Source organism: Hippoglossus hippoglossus, unplaced genomic scaffold, assembly GCF_009819705.1.
Source record: "Hippoglossus hippoglossus isolate fHipHip1 unplaced genomic scaffold, fHipHip1.pri scaffold_69_arrow_ctg1, whole genome shotgun sequence".
Taxonomy (NCBI): Eukaryota; Metazoa; Chordata; class Actinopteri; order Pleuronectiformes; family Pleuronectidae; genus Hippoglossus; species Hippoglossus hippoglossus.
Window position 1 is genome coordinate 52,496 of NW_022986828.1, and position 27,812 is coordinate 80,307.

General features: G+C 42.3%; 1 protein-coding gene across 1 annotated transcript in view; it reads right to left on the reverse strand.

Annotated features, from left to right (window-relative positions):
- The window catches only part of LOC117759028 (glypican-5-like), a gene marked incomplete at its 5' end in the record, with an annotated part of 57,773 nt that extends 36,564 nt beyond the window's left edge, over positions 1-21,209 (reverse strand). The window contains 5 exon segments of the mRNA XM_034581014.1: positions 18,915-19,040; positions 19,520-19,596; positions 19,598-19,663; positions 20,404-20,637; positions 20,727-21,209. Coding sequence (XP_034436905.1) covers positions 18,915-19,040; positions 19,520-19,596; positions 19,598-19,663; positions 20,404-20,637; positions 20,727-21,209 — 986 coding nt within the window.
- Positions 21,210-27,812: the final 6,603 nt, after the last annotated feature.

A 27,812-nucleotide genomic window follows, 5' to 3' on the forward strand; every position in this document is an offset into this window, starting at 1 on the left:
TTTGCTTTCAAAAGTCCTCGTGTGTGTACGAGCAGAACGAAGTGAAGAATTTCAGATTCTAAAATACATCAAGGTGAACAGAGACAGATCTGCACCCATTTGATCCAATGCAGCTGACAATTGGCTTGAAAACAGTTTTTAAAACAGTTACAGGCATTTTGTAGCTGTCTGCAGTGATGATAGAAGAATTCAGCACAAAGAGTAAAACTAGCAGTGGCACGATGTAAAATAATTTATTAGGGAGTGAAAGTCACGCAATTTAGCTGACATTAGAATTACTAAAAACATAATATTGTTACTTTATGATACTTACAGTAACATGCCTTTACTTAATCTAATCTATACGGAGGTGAAGAAAGACAGATAATATTAGAATAATGACTATAGCTGATAAATAAATGTAGCATATTAAAATGTATTACATCTGCCTCATAAATACAGTAAAGTATTTAAAAAAGCTTAAAAACTACTAATATGAAGTAAAAGAACTTCAAAATTCATTCTTGAGTAAATAAACCATTATTTGCCAACACCGATTTAAAATACAGGTTTTCAGCTATTGCACCTGGACATATCTTCAGCAGAGCTTTTGTGGTACTCTCTCAAAATGTACCTAACACATTGGAACAACTTGTGGTGAAGTGCGATCAGCTTGTGTTTGCTTCTGCAGATCCCACTGCCAAACACTGTTGGAAGGTTGTTAGACAACATTTCGCTGAAGCTGGAGGAAGCACCAGTAGTTTTCTCCTTTTCATCAACACACATCTAACAAAGTCCTCCACACTTTAAACCTTCAGCTCAATACAATCGACCATGTGGTTCACTGTGTCAGGAGATGCACATCGTTTCTCTGTGTTGCAAAGGTAGATTAAAGAATATAAACATGAGAACAGTGGAGGAGGCACCGTCATGGCAGCAGATGTTTGTCTGATCACGTTCAATACATCCATCAAGGGATGTTGCCAAAAAGAAATGAATCCAAGCCCACATCACACAGTGGAACTCCAGTTACTCCCTCTCTTCAGGCATAAATGCAGCTGAAATGCTAAGTCACAGTCGCTCTGGCTACAGTCAAGTTAGTCAGAGATGCCCTCAGGCAAGCAAAGAGAAAAAAGTGACAATGGAGGAAAAAAAACATGAAAATCATGAAACGAAGGAACCATGAGAGGGATAACAACAGAAGGATCCCCTACAGCACTTTGCTTCAGATGTTTTCATCTGTATTTTACACCATTTGAACATGTACATTTAAGTTGCAAGAGTTCAGTGCTTAACTTTTCCTCCTCTCCATACTGACAAGATCCTTTACTAGTTTAATTAACAACAGCTATGATCCCAATAAGCCAGGCTATTGTATAGAAGTTACATTATCCTGGCACGACTACGTACATATAGGACTAATAGGAAGTATCCCTTCACCACATGGGGGGAATGAACACAGGGAAAGTAACTCAAAAATAGACGCAGTGTGCCGTGTGAGTACTTTATTATTATAAACCTGATCAATGTAAATGTAGCCTTTAGTATGCAGCATGGTCAAAGGAAGATCCTTGAGATAAATCAAACTCAAGAAAATCAGACTGATGGGTTAGCGCTGTTGCCGGTTTAAATCCCAGCCTGGCTGAGATCGTTCTGTGTTGAGTTTTCATGTTCACCTCATGTCTGTGTGGGTTTTCTCTGAGTGCTCTGACTTCCTCTACAGTCCAGAGACATGTAAACTGGAGTTAGGTCACTGGAGACTGTAAAAGGTGTGAATGTAAATGATTGTCTGTCTCTGTGTCTTTGTCTTGCGATACACAGACGAGCTGCAGGACAAGTGGTACGGTTGATGGATGGATGAATATTAGAATGACAATAATGATATATTAAATACATACTCCTTTGTACACAGTGTGAGATGCCAAACGCTAATTCAAAGTCCCATACAAACACCACTGAGGCCAGTGTAAAGCTCTAATTTACAACTATGTGCTCAGGCTCCTGTCCTCTAATTGTTTTGCCACAGCTGGCAGGAACAAGCAGCTGCATCTGCTGCTCCTCCAGCCACTGACTGGAGATCTGCCGCTCTGCCACTACACCTCAGAGGGAACGCTGGAGATCCACAGCAGTAAATAGCACATTGGCAAAAGGGACCCAAATACCAACAGGCTAATCACCGCTGTGAAATGCGTTTGTGGATATTTGCTCTCCCCCTCATTTTTCTTCCACTCTGAAAGGGGAAGAAAGCTGCTGCTAATGTTAAAGCGGCTCATAAACTTCCCGAAGAGCCTTGAAAGCTCTGAGGTGAATGACGGCTGCAAAACACCAGTCAGAGGGATCTGAGGTGAATTCAAGGCTTCGTCGGATTAAGAAGTCTGCGTGTCTCCAAGTTCAAAAAAGGAACGACAGTTATAACCTGGAGGTAAACAAGTGCACAGAGGCAAGAGTCGATGGAAAGTGTGGGTGGAAATATTCTGTTGTTCAATACGAGAGAAATATTATAATACAGGAGGAGATGTGTCTGGTATTTCACCTAAAATAGAATAGCAGCTAAATCAACAATTCAACCAATCTGAACATTATAGTTAAATGTTTTTTACTGCTATTAAACTACTTCTCAAACTGACATATTATGTGAGTGGCTCCTCCTGAGCATATTAACACAGTACTTCACATCTCGTTACATCTGTTAGTGCTTTAACATGGGGTTTCCTGTCACCACCTTCAGCAAATTCCAGGATTGCTTGATTTGTTCTCTGCTTGAACGCTGCAACTCCGTGTGGGCACAGACAACTGTGTACCTATTAACACAGAGCAACCATCAAACCTCCACCCACTCATGCTACGCTGGAATTAAAACAAACCTCAAGAAACAGCTGAAGGCGGAAGAAAAAAAAACAGGGAAAATGTAGGAGACGGAGTCAGAAGCAGCCCAGGAGTCTGGTGATGCTGATACAAGCGTGGATTTAAAGAAGGAGATGGAAAAACCACAGAGGCAGAATCCAGATACCTTGAATGTTGTTCAGGGCACAAACTGAGATGGAGGAAGCTGAGAAGACAAAACTGAAACCTGCTGTACAATGACTGACATACTGCATATCTTTAAAAAAATACAATATATCTTTAAATATCGTTCTCTCATGGTGTTAACAGGTTGTTAATGCTAGTAAGTAACTAGTACGGTTCAGTTATGACTCTTTAAATGTTTAATTTGATTAATTTCTTTGATGCTGCTTTAACTTTAATCTTAGACTGTATATAAAGATGGATAATAATGACTTTATTTGTATAGCACCTTTCATACAAGAAATGTAGCTCAAAGTGCTTTACATACAAATATAGATTAAATGTTCAAATGGAATTCAAATAAGAAGAGAACAGATTTTGAGAAACATAAGAACATGTTAAAATAACATTTTAAAAGAAAAATATGCATAAAAACAGAAAAGAAATTAAGTCTCCGATTCCTTCCACTATCCATAAATGAAGCTTAAATATCTCAGATAGGAACCCAGCCATCTTGCACATTTGGAGCCAGAGTCTGTGCTGTAGCGAGCGAGGGACGGAGCCGCGCACAGGAAAAATGAATACTTGAATATTTATCAGTGAGATAAGAACGACCTAAAATGACAGAAACCATCTTTTGGATAAATCTATTTGACGTGTACTTTGACGTTATAGTTGGATCCAAGTCCCATCCGATAACATGGGGGAGGCGGGATTAATGACATGTATGATCGAGATGCTTTGGCTTCACATGGTGGGAGCAGTCAGGTCGTCCATTTTTATTTATGGTTTATATTTTCAATACGTGACTTCCACATCTGTCAGGTTAACTGCTCTGTTCTGATAAAAACCACCAGGACTGTGTTTGATCACAGATTGTTTTTCTAGATTCAGATGTACAGGAAATAAAAACCCCTTTGGTTAAGATAAGGTTTCCCCTTATAACAGATTATAAGAGCCATGAAGGCAGGATTAACTCAAACTGAAGCTAATAAACCAGAACCTGATAGATTTAGTGTTTGTATGGCTCCACTGAAAGAGCCGAGAATGAAAGAGATAAAACACAGATTGTTTAACATTTTCCCTCCGTGTCTTCTAACCAATCTTTCTCCAGAGACAGAGAAACTGCTCAGTCTAAATCAATTTTATAGTTGACTGATCACATAGCATCCCCACCTCCGTTCTCTGATGGCCTTATCTGTCTGTGTTTATGTTTCCACGCAGTATCTCCCCAAGCTCATCTCCGCACGGTCAATCGCAGAAGAATAATACAGCTGCACAGCCACACCTCTTATACCTCTCACTGCAGCTCTTAATGCTCCTGCTGAGGTCCACCACAGCGACGCCCGTCTCTCCATCTCTCTCTGTTTGACAGTAAATCTGTCACTATGTTTCCCCCTCAGGCAGCGGACGCAGTTCAGCTTCCTTTTTCGTAATTAAGGAAACGTTCAACAAAGAGCAGCTTTTTTTTGGATGCTGTGCTCACAGCTGCGGTGCATTCGTTTTCTCTTTTGCTTAAACAACAAACATTTATCAGTTGAAATAGCGATGAGACGTCGTGTGCTCGAAAAGCAAACAAACCAGTTGCAAAGAAGAAAAGTGGATGCATCGACTAATTCGGCATGAGCATATTCAACAAAGAGCCCAAGCTGTTTTGGATTTGGATTCAGAAAGTAAAGGATTTAAGTTGCATGACATCAGATGAGCACAAATCAGGCTGATCCTTAATAACACAAACAGTCACGTGCTTCCTTGTTGACTACAGAAATTCTCCTTCCACTGTCGGCCACAGAGCTGCTCTGCACACTCTGGAGATCATGATAATTTATCTGAAGATTGACGATTACGCTGCTCCACAACATCAACACATGAACAAATACCTGCTTGAAAACAACTGCCCCCCCCCCTTCATGAATACCACCTTGTGCCCTCGGCGTGCAGGGATTGAACGACGTGTTAATCTACTTGGACGCCAGCCCTCGGGGTCGGCCGTGAAGTTTTGTGATTATCATCTGTCCCGTTACTGCGCTTTAACAACATGCCCTCGGCGCCGGGCACAGCGATTAAGATTCAGTGCTTCCTCAAAGAGACTAATTTAACGCTGCCACAAGGTTCTTTTACGACAGCGTAGTGTGAGTGAAATTTAAATGTCAAAACAACGCCGACGCTGTTATTTCCTATTAGGGGGCAAAATCATTGGCTTCACAGTGACAATTAATCCTCATCCTGCATAAACATGACCACAACTGAATTTTATTAGAATTATTAAAACTATAATATTAACAAATGTGAAACCCAATACTTATTTAACTATTTAACTATTATCATTATTGATTAATCAGCTGTCCACATTTAACTGAGTAAAACAGGGGAGGTACCATTTAAAACCAAGGATATTCAGTTTACTGTCAAAAATAAAGAGTGACATTGGTGTTTTTGCTTGAAAAACAGATTCTTGTTGCTCGACCAATCAATGAATTGACTAATCAGCACCAAACAAAAACTTAAATATTACGGTCACGTCCAAAATCACTCACTCAGCGACTTCTCTCTACTCATACAGGGAGTTTCATGTAAAGGATGATAAGGTCAGGTCAAAATGTCCCCAGTCAGTCGGCACATATCACACTGAGCGTATTTTCCTATATAGATAATTATAAAAACATCTGCTTCTTTTCAGTCAAGTCTTTTCTGTTATTTCTATTGGGTCAAATCTGCAGCTTTTTTAATTAGACGTTGTGTAATTTTGTTTTCACATCATACAGTATCCTACATTCTCCTCTGGTCTGTCAAGCACAATGCATGATGACATATTGCTCCGTTAGTGACCATCAGATGAACAATGCTGTTTATGAGGCATTATCCCAGAGGATATGGATTTGCTAGTTCGTTAAAAAAACCTCCTTTGTGCACATGTTGTAATGGATCCTGTGGTGCTATAAATTAACCTGTTACAAATGATGCCATCACTAATCCGTCATAATCACCTGAGGGGTCATGTGGGGACAAAGGAAAACACAAGGCTGATAAAATATTTACATTTGTATGCTTTTATCTTAAATTGAACCACTATTTTTTAGTGTTTTGTAACAATTATTTTAATTGGTTTTGAATAATGTTGGATTTATGGAAATCCCTTCAGGACCCCTCCTTTGTGTCTCGTGCCTGATATACAATATACAATAATTCTGACTAAACATTCGGACAGCACGACAAAATGGTGAACTCAAGTCTATAGTGGACTATAAAGTGAGTAGTGAGTTATTTCAGACACAGCCTTTGTCAAAACTGCAAACCGGATCACAAAAGAAGAGAGTACCACATGTCACTGAAAAGTTTTACAGCCATGAGCCAACAGACCTTCTAAATCATCCTGTGCAGCATCTCATGTGTGCGTAGCTGCTCTCTCTCTAAATAAAAAACCTTTAACTGCGGAAACAATTTTGAAGTTTCAAGAAGAATTCATGCAGCATGAATTCAAGTGTTACAGATGTGTTGTAATGAGAATTTGTCTTGTTTTATAACACAAAAAAAAAACATTTCCCCCTCCGTGCAATTCTATAAAACGTCAGAGTGACGAATGGAGCGTGCATCGTATTTGGGTTTTGCCCATTTTTGACTGCAGCAGGTTTGCAGGCGATGCAGTCAGCAGCAGCGCTAATCTTCACAACCTCTTCACACTTCTTCAGCTTGTGTCAACAGCGCTGTGAGTCAGCTAGCCATTCATATGCTGCTACAGATGGTCCCATCCCTCTTCTTCAGCCCGGCTGCTGACATGATTCATGGGGCTCTGCGTCTTGATTTAGGGTCTCTTTCATATTTCTTCTCACCCACAGCAGAGACGCATTTCTCTACGACACCCCTGAGGCAATGACCCTGGCCTGCGAGGGGGGAAAAAAGAGCTCTGCCGGGGCGAAACTGGACTCGACACACACACACACACACACACACACACACAGTGTAAACACATGTACTGAATATTATACGCATCATACGTATGCCGATTTGAGCTTGTATTGGCACAGGCAAAAGATTGGAAGTCTTTCTCAGAAACACAAAATGTGCCATATGGCCAACAACACAATTATAAATCAGAATTAAGCAGACAATCAAAATTGTGCAAATGAGCACTAATTTCTAACTACGGCCAAGGTCTCCACCTGCTCATTACCAAACAATAAAATAGACCACGCTACCCTTCACTTACACAATTACTCCCGGCCGCTTAAGTCAAAGGGAAAGGCGCGTCAGTAAAAAATTAAACCAGCAGTCACCGGTGATTGTTTCCCCACTCAATCTCAGTTTGTTGACTTTGTATTATAATAACCTCGCGCGGTTCCCTTCTATCAGGAGTCAAAATTTTCCTTCAATTTAGTCTCTATAGGCTTCAGATTGCCCTGTCAGAAAGGACTATAACGAAAGACTGTGTGCACCACTTCCTTATCGCTCCCAGTAAATTACCTCAGGATCAGATACAGGCTGCCAACTCACAGAAACTCCACTCACCAGACACAGAGAGAGAGAAAGAGAGAGGAGATGGAAAAGACTGAGAGCGAGGGGGGGGGGGAGAGAGAGAGAGAGAGAGAGAGAGAGAGAAATAAAAGTGTCAAGACATGACAAGAGGAGGAGAGTAGCCCCCGCAGAGACTGATAGTTTCAGCTGCTCTCAAAGGTCATCTACTGTTATCTAAAGATCATCTCCAGTCACCAACGCTCACTTTTCTACACTCTGCTCAACAGCTGAAGTCAAGCACCTGTCAATTTCTACTTTCATAACCTGCAGCTACAGCAAAGTGGCTCCGGCTTCACGACACGATCAATCTGAAAAAACAATCCTCACTCACATTAACACAAGCACGGAATGAAACGACAGAAGGAATAAAGGACAAACGTCACCTGGAGGAGTTTGTATCTGACACCAACTCTGACATTTCTGTGTCACAGATTATTTAACAAGAGAATACGGGAAAATGTGTAACATAGATGGGAAAAGGAAAACCAATCAATTTGTCTTTAATTTGTCTTTGTTCAGGTTCTGAAAAGCATAATCTTCGTGACACCATGATAGGATGCAGGGGCACCTAGTAACTATGCTGTTAATTATGTATTACGTCATTTTCTGACTTCTTCACTAACATGATGGAAAATCATTTTCTGATCATAATCACCAACTTGACGTAAACACATCACTATCATCACTGCCTGTTAAATCGGCTCTGACTGCAACTTCCCCAGTGGAGATTAACAAAGATAAGTTACAGAAGATAAATCTGTCATTTCTGGGATTTCCGGTGAGCTCATAGTTTCCTGTTTCTCTTCATTGCATCTTTTTATTCTTTACCATTTAAAATATGCTCACATCTTCCCAGCAAAGCCTTTTGCCAACTAGCTGCGCTGCTTCAACTAAACAAGAGAAAAATCAATAACAACTACGTGTAAATAAATCCACATCATTTATTAAAATCAACATTAGCACGTGTTGGGATGAGTTACGAGTTGGTGATCTTTCTGTCGCATCAGCCGACGTGTACTGGGAGCTCTGGTGATATAAAGCAAGTGGCCTCAGAGACTATAGTCACTTTAGCAGCTCGTGAAGCCGAAGGTATGATTAAAACTCGCAGTGAGTCATCTGGATGCAGGCAGCGGTCTTTCACGCGCGTCAGGGGACATTCGTACTGTGGTTGGGACGTGCCTCGACTCCTCCCGGCAACATTGTGGGGGAGCAGCTCCAGCGTGGTGGAACCGAGCAGATGGTGAACGTATGCGGCGCTCATGCATGTCATCATCACCTTCATTAGCTGAAGGTGACATATGACATCATCTGGCCCGCGTGCATTACGGGGGCCAGAAAGAGTTGTTTGCTCCTTTTTTTCTTCTTTTTTTATTGCGGCACGGTTCAAGGTTGTTGATGGGAGGTATTGTGAGTAATCACAATTTCCCTTCTCACTCACACACGCACACACACAGTCTCTCAGAGGCTACTCCTCCTCAAGCCCCCCCCCCCCCCCCGGTCTCACCACCTCCCAGCATTAAGGTAAATAAGGGCTTCCAGCAGAGAGCCAATGAGCACGGGCCACTGAGCAGAGATGCATGTTTGTGTTGCCTTCCTCCCAGGACCCTGCTCGTTTATCTTGGCTGTCAGGTAAAGGGCAGACTCAGAAGGTGAAACTTTTTTTTTTTTTTAATAAGGCCGACTTGGTTTCCATAGAAACAGCAGGACAACATATCAGAGACATTGATAAGAGACCAAACCCTGGTCTCGGGGCATCCGCTTGCCTCATTGTTATTGGAGACATTTGTGTTTACGTCAAAGAAATGAACGAGCTATTTAGATGAATTCTCATGGAGCCTCAGGACTCAGACCTTTTACTGTGAGAGGTGAGATTAATGAGAGCATATTCACACCTCGCTTTCAGCGAGGGTCAGGAGTTAAAAGGTAGGTCTCCACTTATAAAGAGGTGCTGAGTCTTCTGCGGCTGCCAACTCCCTGATAAAGACAGAAAGGACCAATGAGCGCTGTGCATCCTGTGATGATCCTGCATAATGAAATGATCCTGCATAATGAAATGTAAGAGGAATATTTTAAAGATGAGGAGCGGATTGACTGTGACACTTTTTCTGTGACATAATAAATATTGCAACACTGAACAGCACAGGGGTTGCCTTCTAAATCTGTCAATATTCCAAATGCAGGCTACCTACGCATGCAGAGTATTCTCCGGGCTAAAAGTGCATGAAGAAGAAACAAATTGCACAGGTAATGAATACTTAATGACTACTACATTTTTCACTTTGTGCCGGTAAATGGGAAGCATGTTTAGTTAACAAATGAGTGGAAAATCAAAAGGAACAGAAGGCACCACACACTGTCAAAAGCCTGCAGCTGTGAGATAAAGCAACACAATGATACAAAGATACGCGAGGCTTTGTTTGCAGCCACACATCTGCAAGAGAGAAATTAAGTCTCTTCTGGAGCAGAACTCAACATGGATGTGGTCCACATGTAGTCATAAAGTCGATATGAAATAAGGCGCCCCTTGATAAGACGACGCAACTCAACTCTAATTCATGTGGAGACGTCGATGCTTAGAGCTACGGCAGCGGCGTTGAATTCAACATCAGGCACCGAGCTTTTATTCTGTGATTCATCCCAATGTCATCATTATCTCAAATAAAAGATAACGGAGAAAAAAAAAATTGTTACCGGAAGGCACCAGCAGCTCCTCACACAGAAAACAAAACAAAGAAAAGAAATATCAGTGGTTTTATTGTGGATGTCTATGACTGAAACTGCTCTATTAGTCTCTACTGTTCGTGCACAAGTGTTGCTGCTTATAACTGTGAGGAGCAGCTTTTGTTGTCAAAACAATATTACTGTGTCCTTGTGATTAAATCACAAAACAGAATACTTTCTATTTTATGATGAAACAAATAGATCCCATTCACACGGAGGGTTTTCACACCGACGCCGCGCTTCCTCGGCTCGCGCTCTATGGGCATTAACCTCACATTTTTTCCCCCCAACTCTTAGTTTTTTCCCGGCGAGCCCTCTGATTTATATTTGAGCTAAAGTGGAAGAGTGCTCCGCGGGGACCGAGTGTGTGTGCTCCACGGTAGATGGAGGCAGGCTGATATCACACACGGGGGCGAGGGGTGTGTGCTCTGACAGCTCAACAGTTGACAATAAGGCCTTGGCTGTTAATGTCCTGCTACCTGGCACACCGCGGGTCACAATCTGCTCCAGATGCTGGAGGCAGGCGTCCAACTCTTGGGTGGAAAGAGGGGGGGGAATCGGTGCTCGAGAGGCAGAAGGGAGTGGACTCGCTGAAAGATGAATGGGACGATACACACACACACATAGATGCACCACCTATACAACCAGCTACCTCTGAATTCACTGTTCTCTCTGCACATGGCAGTTACTGTAGCAACATCAGGGATAATATCTGAACACAAATGAACAACATCTCAGTTTTTTTCCCCACAGAGCCGGATTGAAAATGTATCTGTTCAGAGCAATCTTGCATAATTCAAAAACCAGGGAGGGATGGGGCAAAAGCAAAAATGGGCACACACACGCACACAATCACAATCACACGCACACAATCACAATCACCGCACACAATCACACACACACACACACACACACACACACACACACACACACACACACACACACACACACACACACACACACACACACACACACACACACACACACACACACACACACACGTGCTCGAACAAGAGGGATTTATGAACTCAATTTAGTCAGGCAGACAGACTTCTTGATTCTGTCACTTGGGATAATCGTCAGGATGTGGTACTCTGACCGAGCCCCTGCGTCTAAACCCAGGCAGGATATAAGGTCATGTTGGAGTGGAACTCTAGCCATGCAGCACCCAGACCTCAAGTGCTCCAGTGGTTTTGTGGTTATCTGCAGTAGCCAGCTGTCGCAATACAGAGGAGCTCTTCAAGAACGTCCCCTCTCCTCTTCCCTCTCATCTTTCTGCCCTCTCTCGCTTTCCCCAAATCAGAACGGTCCAATCAGCTCTCCCCCTCACCTCCTCTCGTCCATCTCATTTTCGCATTTGTGAATTATTGTTTTAGATTTGAGCGTTTTTCCCCAAAGATTAAAACCTAGAATGAGTAAAAGCAAAACTTTTATGCTTAGTGGCGGGAGCCCAGGCAAGACACTAAATTACCCAGTCATTTCCCAGACAGGGAAAAAAAAGAGAGAAAAACCTCAGCTAAATTTGAATTCAACTTTATGAACTGTTGCCTCGGAGATCGCAGGGGGTTCTACACCACATTTATTTCAAGTTGTTTTTTCGCATGTGATGGAAGGAAACAACTCTTTTACTTTCTCGCATGAGAGTGACTAAGAGGACAGCTATGCATAATATATTTGACAGTGCATGTTTAAAAGGTTATTCCTTCCCATTTGAAATTAGGTCAGTTCATCACTGCAAACCAACGCAGGAGGAGGTGGTGAGATGTTCCTCCGTGTATCTGTTTATCATTTGAATTTTGTTTTCTGTCTGTCACTGTCAGGAACGACATGGACAGGAAGCACCGCTCCACAGCATAGATCATCAAAACTGATGCAGAGGAGCAATCTGGTGTGTGTGTGTGTGTGTGTGTGTGTGTGTGTGTGTGTCTGCGTGTGCAGCTGTGTGTTTAAAACCCAAAGATAAGAGCTCCACCTGCTGGTCATAGAGCCAACAGCAGAACTATTGGGATTCAGGACCACAATGACCACAGTGATTTTTACTGAACGTAACAGCAGGTTTATCAATGGATCAAGGGTCTGTCGCAAAATGTGAGCAGAGCAAAGACAACAGCTGTGATGTTTATCTGAGGCTGCACATCTGGATATACTATGTTTACGAGTTTGAAATAAAAGTAATTATTCTAACATCTGTATTTTGCAGTCCCACAAATTCCTCTGCCGTATTTGTAAAAAAAATAAAATAACAAACCAGATTTTTCCCAGACCTTAAAGAAATAACATTTCCTTTGGGGTTTGCACGTTTGACAAAAGTCACAAAATGCAGAAATGCTCAAAAAGCCTTACTTTCTGATAAGCGGCTTTAAATGTTTCATGGGCTACGCATCAACTATTATACTGTTGATAAGACCCCAACTTTGACTTATATGAACACGATGATATATTAAAAACAACTCTTATTAACTTGTTAAGGACCAGATGTGAAGTGCGGGTCTGCACGGTGGAGCACACAGTCCAAAGACATGCAGATTCATTGGAGACTAAGATGACAGTAGGTGTGAATGTGAGTTTCAACAGTTGTTTGTCTCTTTACATGCAACAATCCTCAACAGTCTCCTTATGAAACCACGTTTAAATTCACGGTTTCATAGTCATCATGCTCATAAATGGTTTGTATTTATAATTAAACACTCAAACAAATGCAGAGAAAAACATAAGCTCCTTGGTGAAGGCAACAATTGTTATACAAGTAGGGAAAGTCATGAAGAACCAAGCTGGTGAGACAAAGTTGAATATGATATTTTTTTTTTATCCGTCAAAGAGGAGCGGGGCCTCCAGTGCCCAGGGCAGAACATTAGGGTTAACATACATGCTATGATTACCAACCAGGGGGTCGAAACCCCTGCAAAGAGTTGCAAGGTTTATCTCAGCGGTCACGAGATGATTAAAAGCAAAATGAGAGCAGAAAAATGTATTTCTGTGACATGAATACATAAGACTTTGCTTTAATCTTATTTGTGCGTGCGTGCGTGCGTGCGTGCGTATGACCATCTATCAATGAATAATTTAAACTCCACATAAATCCATCCAGGATTGCGAAGTGCTGACAACTGTAGGAGACACATGCAACCTGTGATGAGAGGCCAGGAGCCGAAAAGGTCAGGAGGCAGAGCGATATATTTTATTATTCAACACACGCTCTCCCCCGGTGGGAACATCGTGTGGATTTCACAGTGAGGCGCAGACAACCCTCAAATGACGAAGCATGTTCCCGGTGCGGGCCGGGTTAACCTAAGCTCTTGATGCAGCTTCACTGGATTCCTATTAGCAGAGCTTAAATGCTGTCATTTCAGTTAAGCCAAGGCTGAGTTTCTTGTCTAGTGGGGGTGGGGATGGGAGTGAAAATTAGACAAGTGACTAAAAAGGCAAATGACGACGCGCTCGTGCGAGGAACGGAGCTGAATGGAACAGAGAAGCATAAACCTGCTATTACAGAATCAACGCCTTCCGCTGTTAAACCGGCCACACACTGTGAAGAGGTCTGCTCTATGACTGCGAGACTCTTATTACCATGTGATTAACCTCTTCGGGATTAATCGGGCAGCAAAAGACACGGGAAAGGTCAAAGGTCAGTGCTCAGACACCCACTCCGGCGAGAAGGGCGGCCTATTAAATGAAAGGCCACACTCGAATCTGCCCGCCTGTCTTCGAGCATCTTTTTCGATACACACTGCGGCGTTGTCCTGCAGTGCTCATCCCTCCCAGTTAAAATCCGCCGGCACGCAAGGTCAGTTGCCTTATTATCGTAAAAATAAAAAAAACCTGTTGTACTCAATTAGAAAAAGGCACTTTGAAAATATAAACACACCGCCAAACACCTGGTGTGTGTTGGCAGGCGTGAGACAGAGCGCAGGTGGGGGATGAATTAAAGCGAGTCTGCACTGGAGGAGGTGATCATGAATAAAACATCACACTCGCACTTGTTGAGGCTGTAGCTTTTAGCACTGCTATAACTCCTGGTTGTTTTCTCCCATTGGCAGAGAGTGTAAAAAAGATATCATAATATACATCCAAAATAGATTTGGTACCTGCACAAGTTCACACGCAGTTTTTTTTTTTCAGAACAGGTGTCAAACTGAATTAGCAACATGGGAATGGGAGGAATTAGGATCCCTGTGGTGTTATCACATGACATTTAGTCTTTGTCAGTCAGTTACGACAGAGACACAAAGATAAACTGAGAGCAGGAGCCAGTGCGACTTTCAAGCTTTATCCAAGTCAGTGTGTGTGTGTGTGTGTGTGTGTGTTCGTGAGTGTGTGTGTGTGTGTGTTTATAGAGAGGGGTGGCAGCTCATGGCAACCTGCCATTCCCTCAGTGTGCATGTATCCATGACGGATGAAGGAAGCATGTGGGAATGTTTTGACCTTTTCTGCCCAGACGAGGACGGTGAAGAGAACACCACCGTCACCTCCACAGTTTGAGGGATGTTTCACTCTTTGTTGTCCAGGGACATAAATCACATGAACTCTTTCATCAGTCTTGCCCTGTGACAAACGAAAGAGCGTAACAACCCCTAACACCTTTATACCAGTACTGGGGCAGGGTTTGGATAATCATTCTTCAATTCTAGAACACTTCTACTCCTGAGTTCATACCCATAAAACCTTTTTTACAATGCCCTTTGGAATTTAAAGCAGCTATAATCAATACGTTTTACATTAACAAGGATCACATGACTTCTGTTATGTAAAACAGAGAACCACAGAGAAATATCGCCCACCTCCACCTCTCTTTTTTTTTTTTTAAGCGTCTTTTGGCTTCTTTTGTTTTATGGCACGAAGCGATCTTGGTTCACGCTCGCAGCTCTAATCCATGTCGCAGTAGGCAGCTGTTTTCAACACAACGATCTCTAAGAATCAGCTTTTCACAAGCAGCTCAGCACCACACAGCTGCAGGCCAGGCTGGTGAGCACAGTCGAGCAATTAGCTGCTAAAGAGACGGCTATTTTTCTCAGGGGTTTGTGGAGACCATAACAAAGGTAAAAGAAACTTTCTACTTTTTGTAGGAATATAGAAAAGGAGGTGGTCTGATAACCTCAATGATCTATTTGTCATAAAGCAAGAAAATGAAAAAAAAACATGGATCCATCGCTGAATCCAAAGGGTCTCCATCATGTGCATCAACGAGACTTTGCTGTAGGTGTGAACGCACTCAGGTCCTGATTCAATCACACCAAACCACATCTTTATACAGTGTGAACGCTAATGCATCCTGGGCCACATATGAAGGACCTCCTACTCAGCTGACGACCTCTGACCCGCTGCAGTTTCACTACGAATCAAACATATTTTTCCTCTTCTTGATTTTTTTGATGACCACCGCCACAGTATCAACACTGATCACCACATAATCATCGATACTTTCCTTAAATGGGTCGAATCTTAATTCCGACTCTCCTGACTCGTCTCTCTACCTCTCTTTCACTCACTTGTGCCGACATCGACACACTTGAGTACTCAGACTGGGTAAAAACTTGGTCCTCATGAACAGAAATTACGTACGTGTTTGTTTGTATAGAACGGGGAGGTCATTTATTTACAGTCTATGATTTGCACCGAAATGTGATGGGTTCTTTTCAGCCCCAGGCCTCACCCCCTTATTAAGTTTGTTGGAAATTGGTTTTAGAGTTAACAATGAAACCACCAATAAACAGACTTCTCAAGTCTAAATTGTTGTCTCTGGCAAGCAGACACACAAGGCCACTGCTGAAATAAAGATTCTGAAATCCCAAAACTCTAAAATTGGTATTAAATTAAATCCGTAGAAAAAAACCAATTGATTAAATACTGGACAAGACTATAAATGTTACGAGGCCTTCAATGACAAGTTTTGGTACATTTTTCTTTTTTCTCTCTGCATTATTTTACATTCTTGCTGCGAGCACCTTAATAGCCTCCACATTGTGGGATTATTTCAGGTAAAATGATACGTCACAATGAAAAGGAAGCTGTGTTAATAAACCAGAATACAAATCAGAAAATGTCATATTCAATCTTTTTTTCCTCTTACAATATGAGTGTATAAGTGAAGGACAAATCAGGAGACAGAGAAAAACAAACAGGAAGGAAGAATGTGGTTACCAATTCCCCCCTGAAGCGAGACTCCATCATGTATAATCACATAGACATTGAGATGAAAGCAGCTTGTGTTCTTCCTCTATGATCTTATCTGATTGTTCTTTATCTTTTTGTTTACCAGGGACCCAGATCAGGACGTGCATAAAATCTCCTTAAAATCTGAGGCTCCCGTGTCATGTTTTGTTTTTTGTGCTCGTCCCTTTTCTATTTTTATTAAATTAAGTTAAGCTCTGGTGCAACTCATCGCATCTTTAAGACCATATAACAATGCCAGCATGCAAAGGGCTGTTATAAAAAGGCATCTGCACACACTAAAATCTACGGTTTCACACGCACGGAAACACTCACGGAGCAACTGAACCAATCGTTTAAGGTTTCTGAGGCCTCAATAAGCTTCTGTAAATCAGCCGCCGTCCGGCAGCCAGTTTTATTCCCCTCTCTCTCAGTGGATGTTGGGTTATGACCCATATGCTGGAGGTTATTTATTGCTTTGGTCTCAGCTTGTGTTGACTCCCAGCCACTCATCTATGGTTCTGGGCAAATAGGAAGCAGCACAGGGTTGTAGATCTGCTAAGACGCGGGGACTTGGTTCAATTTTCTCCTTAAAGCCTTGTCTTTGTTAGCGTCTCTCGATTCTATAATGTTTTGGTAATGACCGAATCAAAATGAAAATCTGCGAGCGAGGGAACGAGTCTCCATCAATAAGTGTTTGTGTGAATGAGGAGAGGATTGGAGGGTTAAAGAGCTGAGGCTGCTGGGAGAGATGACGGACAGCCGCTTTTAAGAAACACGTCTGTTCTCGGGGATCACTGCCTCTTTTTAACAGCAAATCGAGGTGCGATGTTGGGAAAATAACAAAAGATGAAAAGAGTAAGTGGTTAATCTCAGAGTGAACCTTAACCTTGATGGTGTGTCTCCATAGTAATGTCACTTTTGATGAGCAACACGCAAACCACACATTCTTAACGAGTCGGCGAATCTGTGCGGTTGCTACGATGGTTGTGAAGGACCTTCCTCTACTTTTTGCTCGCCTTCTTCCTCACCTACGCGCCGCAGCTGTGAAACAATCTCAACAAGGCTGTCATCCTTTACAATGGACTGTCAAACCTGAACCGGCAACTTCAACCTCGCCGGCGGTTTGAAATATGGGCTCACCTGCCGTTTCTGCAGCGCTGACAGCAGATGACAGTTAAGAGGAACAACCACAAACAGAGGATATATGAGGGGGTCCTTGAGTGATGACAGCACGGGTAAGATCTAGAGCGGTGATGTAATGGAGACAAGGCTGCTGACTGATACCATGAAAGAGGCCAGTTTGTCTGCTCGAGTTCACAACCATTCATATCCGAGATCTATGTCTGTGGGCAGCTAATAGATTAATTCTACATTGGTGTCACTTTGTCCACGGGGGCAGTATATATGAAGGTGTGTGTGTGTGTGTGTGTGTGTGTGTGTGTGTGTGTGTGTGTGTGTGTGTGTCTTAGATGGAGGTCAGATGGTGGACAAGCAGCCTACTGAAGCTATGATCACACGTTGGGACAGCAGCTGAAAAACCTTTTGACCTCAAGCTAAATAATATGTCACAGTAAGGGCTGCACATGTGAACAGATTTAGGTAGACCTGTTTATTAGTAGTAGTATTAGTAGTAGTAGTAATAGCAGAAGTATTACTAGTGCAGTCTCTGTTCTAAACCTGGTGATGCTGGTTGCAGTTTTCTTCCTGAAACTGTAAAAGTTACCTGTGGTAACTGAGCGCCAGCAAAGTTTATTGATATCGAACATGTGAAAATCGCACCAAATTCCACACTGCACTTCCTGAACAATAACCATCCAAAGTGTGAAGCCGATAAGATGAACGGTTCTCGACTATGTGAGCCAAAGACAGACAGATTTCTGGAATTACTAGATAGGTGACATATTTAGATATTAGTTCAGCCAATGATGTGTTTCCACCTCTATTAGCTATCTATGCTGTTTGTTTACCTGGCTCCAGCTCCCCAATGACTCTTAAAAGGATAAGAAGAATAGATAATGGTTGGATGAAATTTAAGAACCTCTTCGGAAATCTGGTGAGCCGTGTTTTTTTTCCTCAGAACGACTCCTTGGTTAACAATTCTTAAAATGTAATCCAAGTCACTTAATGAAATATTCAGAATATACAAATATTTCTCTGACTCAATTATTTCTCACTCTACGTGCATGAGAAGCTTCAGGTTTCTCACACCACACTTGTGAAAAGCGGAGTATAAAAACCAAAGCTGGCCTCCATTCTGGTTGTGATATCACTGTATCCTGCTGGTACCCACTGTACGTGTTAAACTGGGATTCAAGGTGAGCACAGAAAAACGTCCACTTCAGGAGACGAGTGTGAAAACAAACGCTGCACATACAAGAGGGACTTATGTGACTTATGGGCGATTTTGAACCAGTGTTTGGCTCCAGCACCAGAATCAACACAGCAGATGAGGAGATGATGCTGTTCACTCCTCCGGTAGTTAAAGTGTCATGGTGGCGTCTTCCCACCTTATCAATCATCTGTATTATTGACTTGTTAAAACAAACCTTTTTACGATGTCGGTTCCATTCCAGCAGGACTGCCCGTCTCCAAACACCAGCTCACTCACACACAGCTGATCTGCCAGGCCGCCATAGTACGTACGATAGTGACGCATGCTGCTCAGAAAGTCCCTGAAAACGAAGCCACATTGTTTATTCATTATTTTTGTAACTATTTTCTTTTGGTTGGTTTTATCTTTTTTGTAACGTTTATTTTTTGGGGATTTGTTCTCTAATGTGTGAATGCTTCCTATTGTTTGCCTTTACTTTTTCAATGTTGAACTTAAAAAAAACCTTTCACCAAATATAACATTGTTTATTATACAAGAGTGGAACTGCTCCACTGATCCAATCAGAGAAGGTAACAGTAGACCACGCCTACTGCAGTGGCAGCATCACTGGTGAAGAAACTGCTACGCCAGGCTTATACATAATGATGGAGTAGACCACTGCATTAAAGAAAGGCTTAACTCAGCAAAGAATACTTTAAGTTCATTTAAAATCTAGTACTTACTTAGAAAAGTTAATGTGGTACTTTAACTGAAGTTGATTTTGTCTATTCATTTGTGCTTTTGTAAAATGTTTTGAGTACTTCCTCCATTACGTCTTACCTTCTCCTGACAGCGAGCGAGTCTCCAAGCGGTCTAACAGGAGCTTTGAGAGCGATGGAGTCTGTGCTGCTGCTGCTGCCTGCTGAGCTGGATGCTGACTAACTGTGTTGGCTTCCTGCTCGGCGTGCCACACAGTTTGTGCACCTATTACCCAGACAGACAGACACAAATTTAGCTCGGAACCCTGCGGGGAGGAAACAGGCATTTTGAACTTTGCAAATCTCGTTAAACCGTGCTGGTGCGGGACAAATGGCCCTTATTTTAGCTGAGGGAAAGACAGATGTTCATGAAAGGGCCATTAGTGCAGCCATGCCCATCATCCCTTGTTTCTGAATGTGCAACCTCTCAGGCAGCAGCCACACCAGGCGACCACTAGATGGAGCTGTGGTGTCTCAAAAGGTACAATGAAGCTGGAGCAGTTCAGGTGCAAATCCAGAGGTATTCATTTCACAAAATATAAGATCAGCACGGACTAATAAAGACTTTGCGGTTCAGCTTATAAGGAGGATGATGATGATGGATATGTATGTCCTGGTTTGGGTAAACGTCTAAGCCTGATGAATAAGCTGTTGACACTCTGGATTTATCCTGCTCTGTCTGGAGGTTTAAATACTAAGTTCCTGACCGCCTCAGAGTTGCCCACACGCAGGTCTTAATGGAGAGTTTAAGCCTGCTCTGATGTGTGTGCTGTTTGCCATTTCAAGCTATTTATCTTCGCTCTCCACACCACATATCTGACGTGGAGCTAGAAACATGAATAGCAGCGTAGTTCCATACAAAAATTACTCCAGGACTTAAATTAAATGCTATCCCTCGTCCATTCTTCTATTTATCCATAAGATTGATCCCCCTACAGTTTCAAGTCTCCTCAAAGATGATCTGACCTGTGCCGAGAGGCGGGGTCCACTTTTCTGAGCATGCCCGACAGCGTCACGAAGCAGCGCGTGAACTCCCAGAAGCACTTGCTCTAAGTCCTGAGGTCCTTGCATTCGCGCCGACAGGCCCTCCAGCGAGCGGACAAACTCCCTCCAGTGGGCGTCGATCTCGGCCATGCTCGCCAAACAGCCCCGCATCACGTTGAGGCAGTAACCCATGCAGGGCTTCGACTGGGTTAAGCCCTGTGGAACATTATCACATTGGGATCAGTGATTCTGGGGCAGACTTTCATTAACTCAGATAAACTCATCCCAGAGACGAGCATCCGTACCTGGCAGTGAGGACAGTAGTGCATCTTCAGCAGGGCCCGTCTGCACTCGCGGCTCAGCTGCAAGTGGTCTGTGGTGTTGATGACCTCAATGCCGAGGTGCAGCGCCTGAAGAAGGAGCTTCCCGGAGACCCCAGAGCGAGCGATCTGATCTGCCAGGAGGCCGGGCGCCCCACCAAACGGTCTCACGTCGCGTCTCGACGACCTCACGCACTCAGCGTAGCCTGGTGATATTTCGCCAGGACCTGGGTTGATGAGGTGATTGTAGACAACAGGGAAGAGAGCGTCGAAGAACCTCTGCACCAACTCATCAACGCTGAGCTCGGACCCCAGCAGGAAGAGACTGATGTCAGTGAAGAGTTCTCGCACAGGGCCCGCAGCCTGATCGGCCATGCTGTGGTGTAACCCCTGAAGGACGGCGTTGGTGTGATTCTCGGCGTGTCTCATCAGAAGCTCAAAGGTCTCTGTGGGAAACAGCGGGAGAACGAGAGACAAAGAAAGAAAGACAAAAGATTAAAGAGGGACTTCAGCTCAATTGTACACATTTTCTTTATCTGGCTTTAGTTGTCCTTGTTGCATGTTGAGAGTCAGAGAGAAGAGAAGAAGAGAGAAGAAGAAAGAAGGTCCTAGTAGAAGCCACAGTTTCCTGTTTAGCAAGTTGTTTTTCAAAAAAACAATAGAAAATAAGAGGAGACGTGTCTTAACAAGTGAAGTGGATGACACACAGGGGAGGATGGAGGAGAAATATGAACAAAGGCAGAGGTTAAGAGATTGAAATGAGGGAGGAGAAAGGTTAATAGAGATTTAAGGATGGATAATGGGAACTTCAAAAATTAATTCCTGTGGGAATAAGCAATTATTATAATGTCCATACATTTGCATACAGCACACATTATAAAATCATGCATACATGAAAGAGTCCATTTTAATATGTCTTCACCATCCTCATCACAGCGGTGAGCACAGTGCTGTTAGAAATATCTACAATAGCTTCAATTGCATGTATTTTATTCTGTGTGTATATGTTTGGGGAAGTGTTTGGATTGTGCAACATTACAGTGTCGAAAAATCACATATCATTCTAACCACACTTTATTACCTCTGTCATGGAAATCATGTTTTCGCCTGCATTTGTTTGTCTGTCTGTAGTTAACAGGATTACACAAAACCTTCTGGACAAGTTACCATGAAACTAGGTGGAAGGATGTGGTATGGGTGAGGAAGTAACATTTTACATGTTGGTGCAAATCTTTGCATGTATTTAACTTTCTTTAACATTGCGAGACAGGTTATTTTTCTACATTGTCATTTGGTGCACATCCAACTAAAAATCCAGATGTAGTGAATTTAAATGTAGTATCATAAGGGGACGATAGAAACATCATTGCCTTTTTTTTTATATTGGCCTATATTGTGAATCGGGTTCAATCAGTCAGGGCTCAATTCTGGAAGATTCATAATAATAGTGGAATTATCAAACACATCAAGAAGCAAGATGAGCCATTTAAAAGATATTTCAAAATAACTTGTGTTTCAGCTCCAGGTTTTGCATTTTTGACAACAGGGTAGAATCACAATATCATAAACACTACACATCCCCTGCTCCCTGAAACAGGACACCAGAAAATGATAAGTAAGCTCTACATGCTTCTTTTTCCAGATAGGAAGGAAAAACCTCAGCACAATAGAAAATGTTCCAGCAGAGCAGCGAGCTTGTCTTTATCCCTTTGTCTCACTTCTTTTTTTCCAGTTTTTGTCTCAGCTAATACCTGAGCCATGGCCATTCTCACATCATGTGCTCGTCATGAGGTGTGAGAGGCAGTGGTCAGGGTGAGGGCCTGGAGCGGCCCGGGGGGGCTGAGAGTCTGAGGAGCTGGGCTTGTGACGGGTGGGAGGGGGTAGGTAACCAGTGTGATGAGGGCTTAGACCGTCAAGTGCCGTACAATATGCACCGACACGGAAAGACTGACCGAACGCCCCCCGGAGAGGGAGTTTGCGAGGGAGGGGGGGCAGAGAGGGGTCTGACATGCCCACAGGCAGCGTTAAACACTGAGACACAAGAAACTGAATCTGATCACAGGTTTTCTGAGATCTTGCACGAGTGCGATGGTTCTAACAAGATCTGAGACCTATAAGATGTGTGCTCGTGTGAAGCTCCTCTGGTCAAAGAGCAGCACGGAAAAACAGAGGGAACTTGTAAAGAATGCAGATGACAGGTGGGACAGATGTGAAAATGCAGTGAAGAAGCTGCATGTGTAAATGACAGAGAGAAAGAAGGAAGGTGTTCAGACGGGCAGAGATACAGGGAGAAAAGAAAATTGTGCTCGTGGAGTACAGTTAACAATTACTGCAGCCCTGGGGAGCATGAAGCAGAGACGGCCGACTTATGAGGAGTCCCACAGGGATTACAGCACGTGCTTCAGGGGAGGTTCAACGCATTAGATTGTGGGGTTAATGAATCCCACGTCAGACCCCATAACGAAATCCTGTGCAGTAAACAGATTTGTCTCTGTTTTCTGTCCGTCTCTGCTTCCCAGGGTGTAAATCTTGTCATCAAGTTCCTCACCAGTTTTAAAAAAGTTAGAAACTTAATAAAGACGTAAATAACAATCAGATAGGTGATTTTCCCGTCTAAATAAATCTGCTGCATGACAAGAACACCCACACGGAGCTGCCCCGGCTGCGTTAATGACTTTATTTTGCACAAAAGAGGAGTGTGAAGCTGTGTGTCTCTCACTTGGAGACTCAGACCAGCGGCCAGGCCTCAGGGTGCGCCTAAAGACAGAAATAACACGAGGAGAGGAAGAAAGGAAAAAGAAAAAGAGGGATGCAGCAGAGCTATAAGCAGGAAGATGAGAAGGAAGTGGATCTTTTTAGTTTTTAAGGACAGTAATATTTATCCTTAAACTCAGCATTTTGAAAAAGTGGCAAATACATGCTTTAAAGCTGCTTTATTCAATATTATAACCGATCAAATGAGTGTGATGTACTGCAGCTCAATTTATCACCTGGTTCAAGTCGCCCTTACTGTTTAACTGAGCGTTTTAGTGTCTTTTAGCGTATTGATTTTGTTTTACAACCTTTTTTTTGGTTTGATTTATTCTCACCGCTCTCACCGGAGCAGCAGATGGCCCCAATAAACCCTCCGCACTCTACCTGCTCGGCACCAAACGACAGATAAGGTTAGCAACTAGCTGACTGGGGAGACTTCACAGCGACAGATACTGGTATTTCCCTCGGGAGTTGGTGGAGACCAAAACAAAGCAAATAGGGGAGAGAATATTGGACTTTGTTCATCAGGTGACCAGAAACATGACAAATAAATGATAATGTTACTCTAGGTCTGCTGAATGTGTAAATAACAATCTGTTTGCTAATAAGCTTGTTGTGTTAACTTTGTAATAAAATATCTAAATGTGTTTATAGCTCATTTCGGCTGCACCCGTTGTCAAAACAGCAGCTGATGCCGATTTAAAGCTGAAAAACTAAAGACAGCATGATTGAAGCATCCACCATGTTGATGTTCACTACAGGTTCTGGATTTCTCATATTTCTCATTCCTTGTGTTAGAAAGAGGAGAGCAGAGACGAGGCAGAGTCAGCATGACGGGAAACACCGTCCTGTCAGATTAAAGGAACTTGGTGGGTATACGTGTGTTAATGCGTGTGTTTGATGGTAGTTACACAATCTCAGATCAGATGCGTGTCTTGATTTTCTAGCAATGTGAACAGTCAATGATTTGTACACGATAAACAGGGCCCTGTGAAAACAAAATATTATACATCACCAGTCTTGTTTTGTTGTTGAAAAAGTATATATATATATATTCTAAAGTTTCTATATTTAACACGTAGTATTTTCCAACAGCAGAACAGGACCGTGTGATTTGTTTTTCAATTATTTTTACATATTTGTTTTTTGGAGCAGTGAAAAACATTACCAGCTGTGGGGCCTGACTCGGCTTTAAAGCTGTTTTCCAGCTCTCCCACACAGTGAGAATGAGCAAAGAGCAATAAAATAACATCAACACAAGATAAAACATGACAAGACATTCTCCAAACATTAGGGTAGGAGGACAAGTATAAATGAAAGGATTCATTATTTTTGATGAATTCATTGGTGATTAATATTTAAATCTGAATATTTCATTTCAATCCATTAGAGTAAAGACGCCATTACAACGTACCACCCATCGGCCTGCTCCCTCGTCTGCCGGCACGGTAAATAAATTCCCATATATATGAACAATTAATGCTTGAAAGCTCGGGAATCGCTGGCTATTATCCAGATGTATTGGCTATTATATAAAGCCCTTTCAGTTAAATTCCTCAGCAGCTGAGCTTTTCTCCATGTCTAAAAGGCTTTTAAATTTGATCCCATTTTCTTCCTTTCACCCATAATTGCTGCATTTCTCATTTTCTTTAATGTAGGATGATCTGGTTAACTGTGACAGGGTTGCTAACCGAGTGATGAGTTGCACTTAAGGTCGGGCCTTGTGGCAATTTGCACTAAAGGGGGAAAAAAAGGGGAATTTTTTATTTCACTCCATTATAGCGTCTCTCCCTCTGTGGCCCTCTGTGTCTGACTGCTTCAGGAGGGAACTGTGATGTCTGGACAGAGATATAAGACAAGTGTTACTCAGCAGGGAAACTAACCAGCCAAGGTTAGTCAAAGTTGGAGATGTGAGGTGATAAGAGGATGCTGGATGATGCTTTCACCAGCAGAGGGTGACATTTTTTATTGTAGAAAATGTGATCAGTGTGATGCTGCAGGATGAGGAGACACTGACAGAACGTGTGTTACAGCCCGAAAAACAAAAGTGGCAGATTTAATCACATTCCCGTTTACTAACCTGTCGCCTGTTTAGACTTAAATAAAGTATTTTTCATAAATTAAGCCCAAGATCCATAACATAAAAAACAGAAGCTTAAAAATAGAAAACATTAAAACAGTAAAATATGTAAAAACAATAAGGTTAACGGTTAAAGCAATATTAAAAGTACAATAAAAGAAAAAACATGGTTGGATTGATTTAAAGCAAGATCATAGAAATAAGTTTTGACCAGTTTTATTTAAACATGTCAACCGACGATGCATTTCTGATGCGTGTCCAAATCTTTGGTGCATTATTACAGAAAGCGTCTTCAGTGTTTTGCATGTGGCACCTTCAGCAAACCGGCACTAAGCAACCTCAGCAAATGGACAGGCACACAATCCAGAATGCAGCCTAAAAGATAAGATGGTGCCAGGCCGTTTTTTGGCAGACCCACTAGAAGGGCACTCGGAGAGCACATACCTCCAACCACAATATTGCATATACATGTAAAGAGATCTGATACAATTTCACCTGTTAATATATATTAGCACTCTGCACACGCTTGATTTTTTTCATACCAATTTTGATATATGAACAAAAGTGAAAAAAATCCTGGATCTGCCGCTTTAATAAAATCTGTTCCTTGGCTCATATATCCCATCCCTCCACCAGGTTTGAAGGGAATCAGTTCAGTGGGTTTTATACAATCCTGCTGACAGTCAAACCAACAACGATGAAAATATAAGCTCCTTGGCAGAGGGAAAAAATACCGTCTCTCTTTGTCACCTTGTTCTATTAAAAGGTGTCAACCACAGCTCAACACCTCTGATTTACTTGTATGTCACGGGGCGTTCCGACCCTCAGGTCATCTGCGAAATGTTTACTCAGTGAATCAAAAACCAGGCAAAGTGCAGCATCCTTTCCAACCTGAGGAACAAGCTCCCTGAACAGTGAAAACTGTAACTTCATTCAAGTCAGGGCTTAAAACACTATTGTTTGCTTCAGCTCGTACAAGCTCTTTTGATCTTTAACTTTTCTCTTGTTTATGTTTTTATTGCCTTTAATTGCAATTTGAATGTGTTCTTCTTGTGTTTCCAATTATTCTATGCCTGTAAAGCACTTTTAATTGCTTTGTTTTATTGTCTTTTAAATGTACTTTTAATGTCCCCTTCGTCTGCCTAATCTTATTTATGTCTTTAATATTTTATTTTTAATCCATTTCCATGCCTTTGTAAAGCACTTTAAATTGCCTTGTGTTTCAGCTTGCCTTGCCTTACCTATAAACAGCAAAATGTAGCAGAGCATCGTAACAAACTATTTTTTTATATTAAGGCTGAATGTGGGAATAATTTGCTAACTCAGACTTTTCATGAGAGTTTAAACAATGAAACATGGTCATCAAATGTCTGTTTGTGCTGCAGAAGACATCTTTGCGCGCGTGTGTGTGTGTGTGTGTGTGTGTGTGTGCATGCATGCATACACATGTCAATGACAAAAAAGTTCAGTCAGCTGGATGACGAATAAGATGATTTGTAATTGAAGCTCTAAACTGACAACAGATCAAAGCTCCTGGGAATGCACCCACCCACCCACACACACACACAAAGCCTAAAACCGTATGCCTAACCTTAACCATGACCAATTTCTGCCTAATACAAACCTTAAAGGGATAGTTCACCGAAAAATGAAAATTCACCCATTATCCACTCACCACTATGCCGATGGAGGGGTGGGTGAAGTGTTTGAGTCCACAAAATACTTTTGGAGTCTCAGGGGTAAACAGTGTTTCAGCCAAATCCAAAACAATTGAAGTAAACCGGACCCCTTCTTAAGACGTAAATGATGAAGAGCCTAAATGTCCTCCGATATCCTCCTCGAAGCCACGTTCACGCTCTCAGGGACACACCGGAAAACCGCACACACTCTCGCCATGCGGGTGCGCATTAGCTTTGCTACGTCTGCTAGCATCGTTACTTTCCATAGTGGACTTTTAGGCTTAAAACTCGTGTAAATGACGCCGTTTCCAGTCGAATATAAATGTCGGGGCTTCCGTACACTTGGATGACACCACACAAGCAGTATGGAGGCATGTTGTGTTTTTTTTCTCTTGTTTAATTACATCTGAAGAAGGGGTCACTTTGACTGCAACACTGTTTAAACCTGAGTATCCAAGTGTTTTGTGGACTCAAAGTATGAGTGATTTTTCATTTTTAGGTGAACCATCCCTATAACTTAATCTCTATTCACATCTTACCAGTGACCTTAAACAGGAG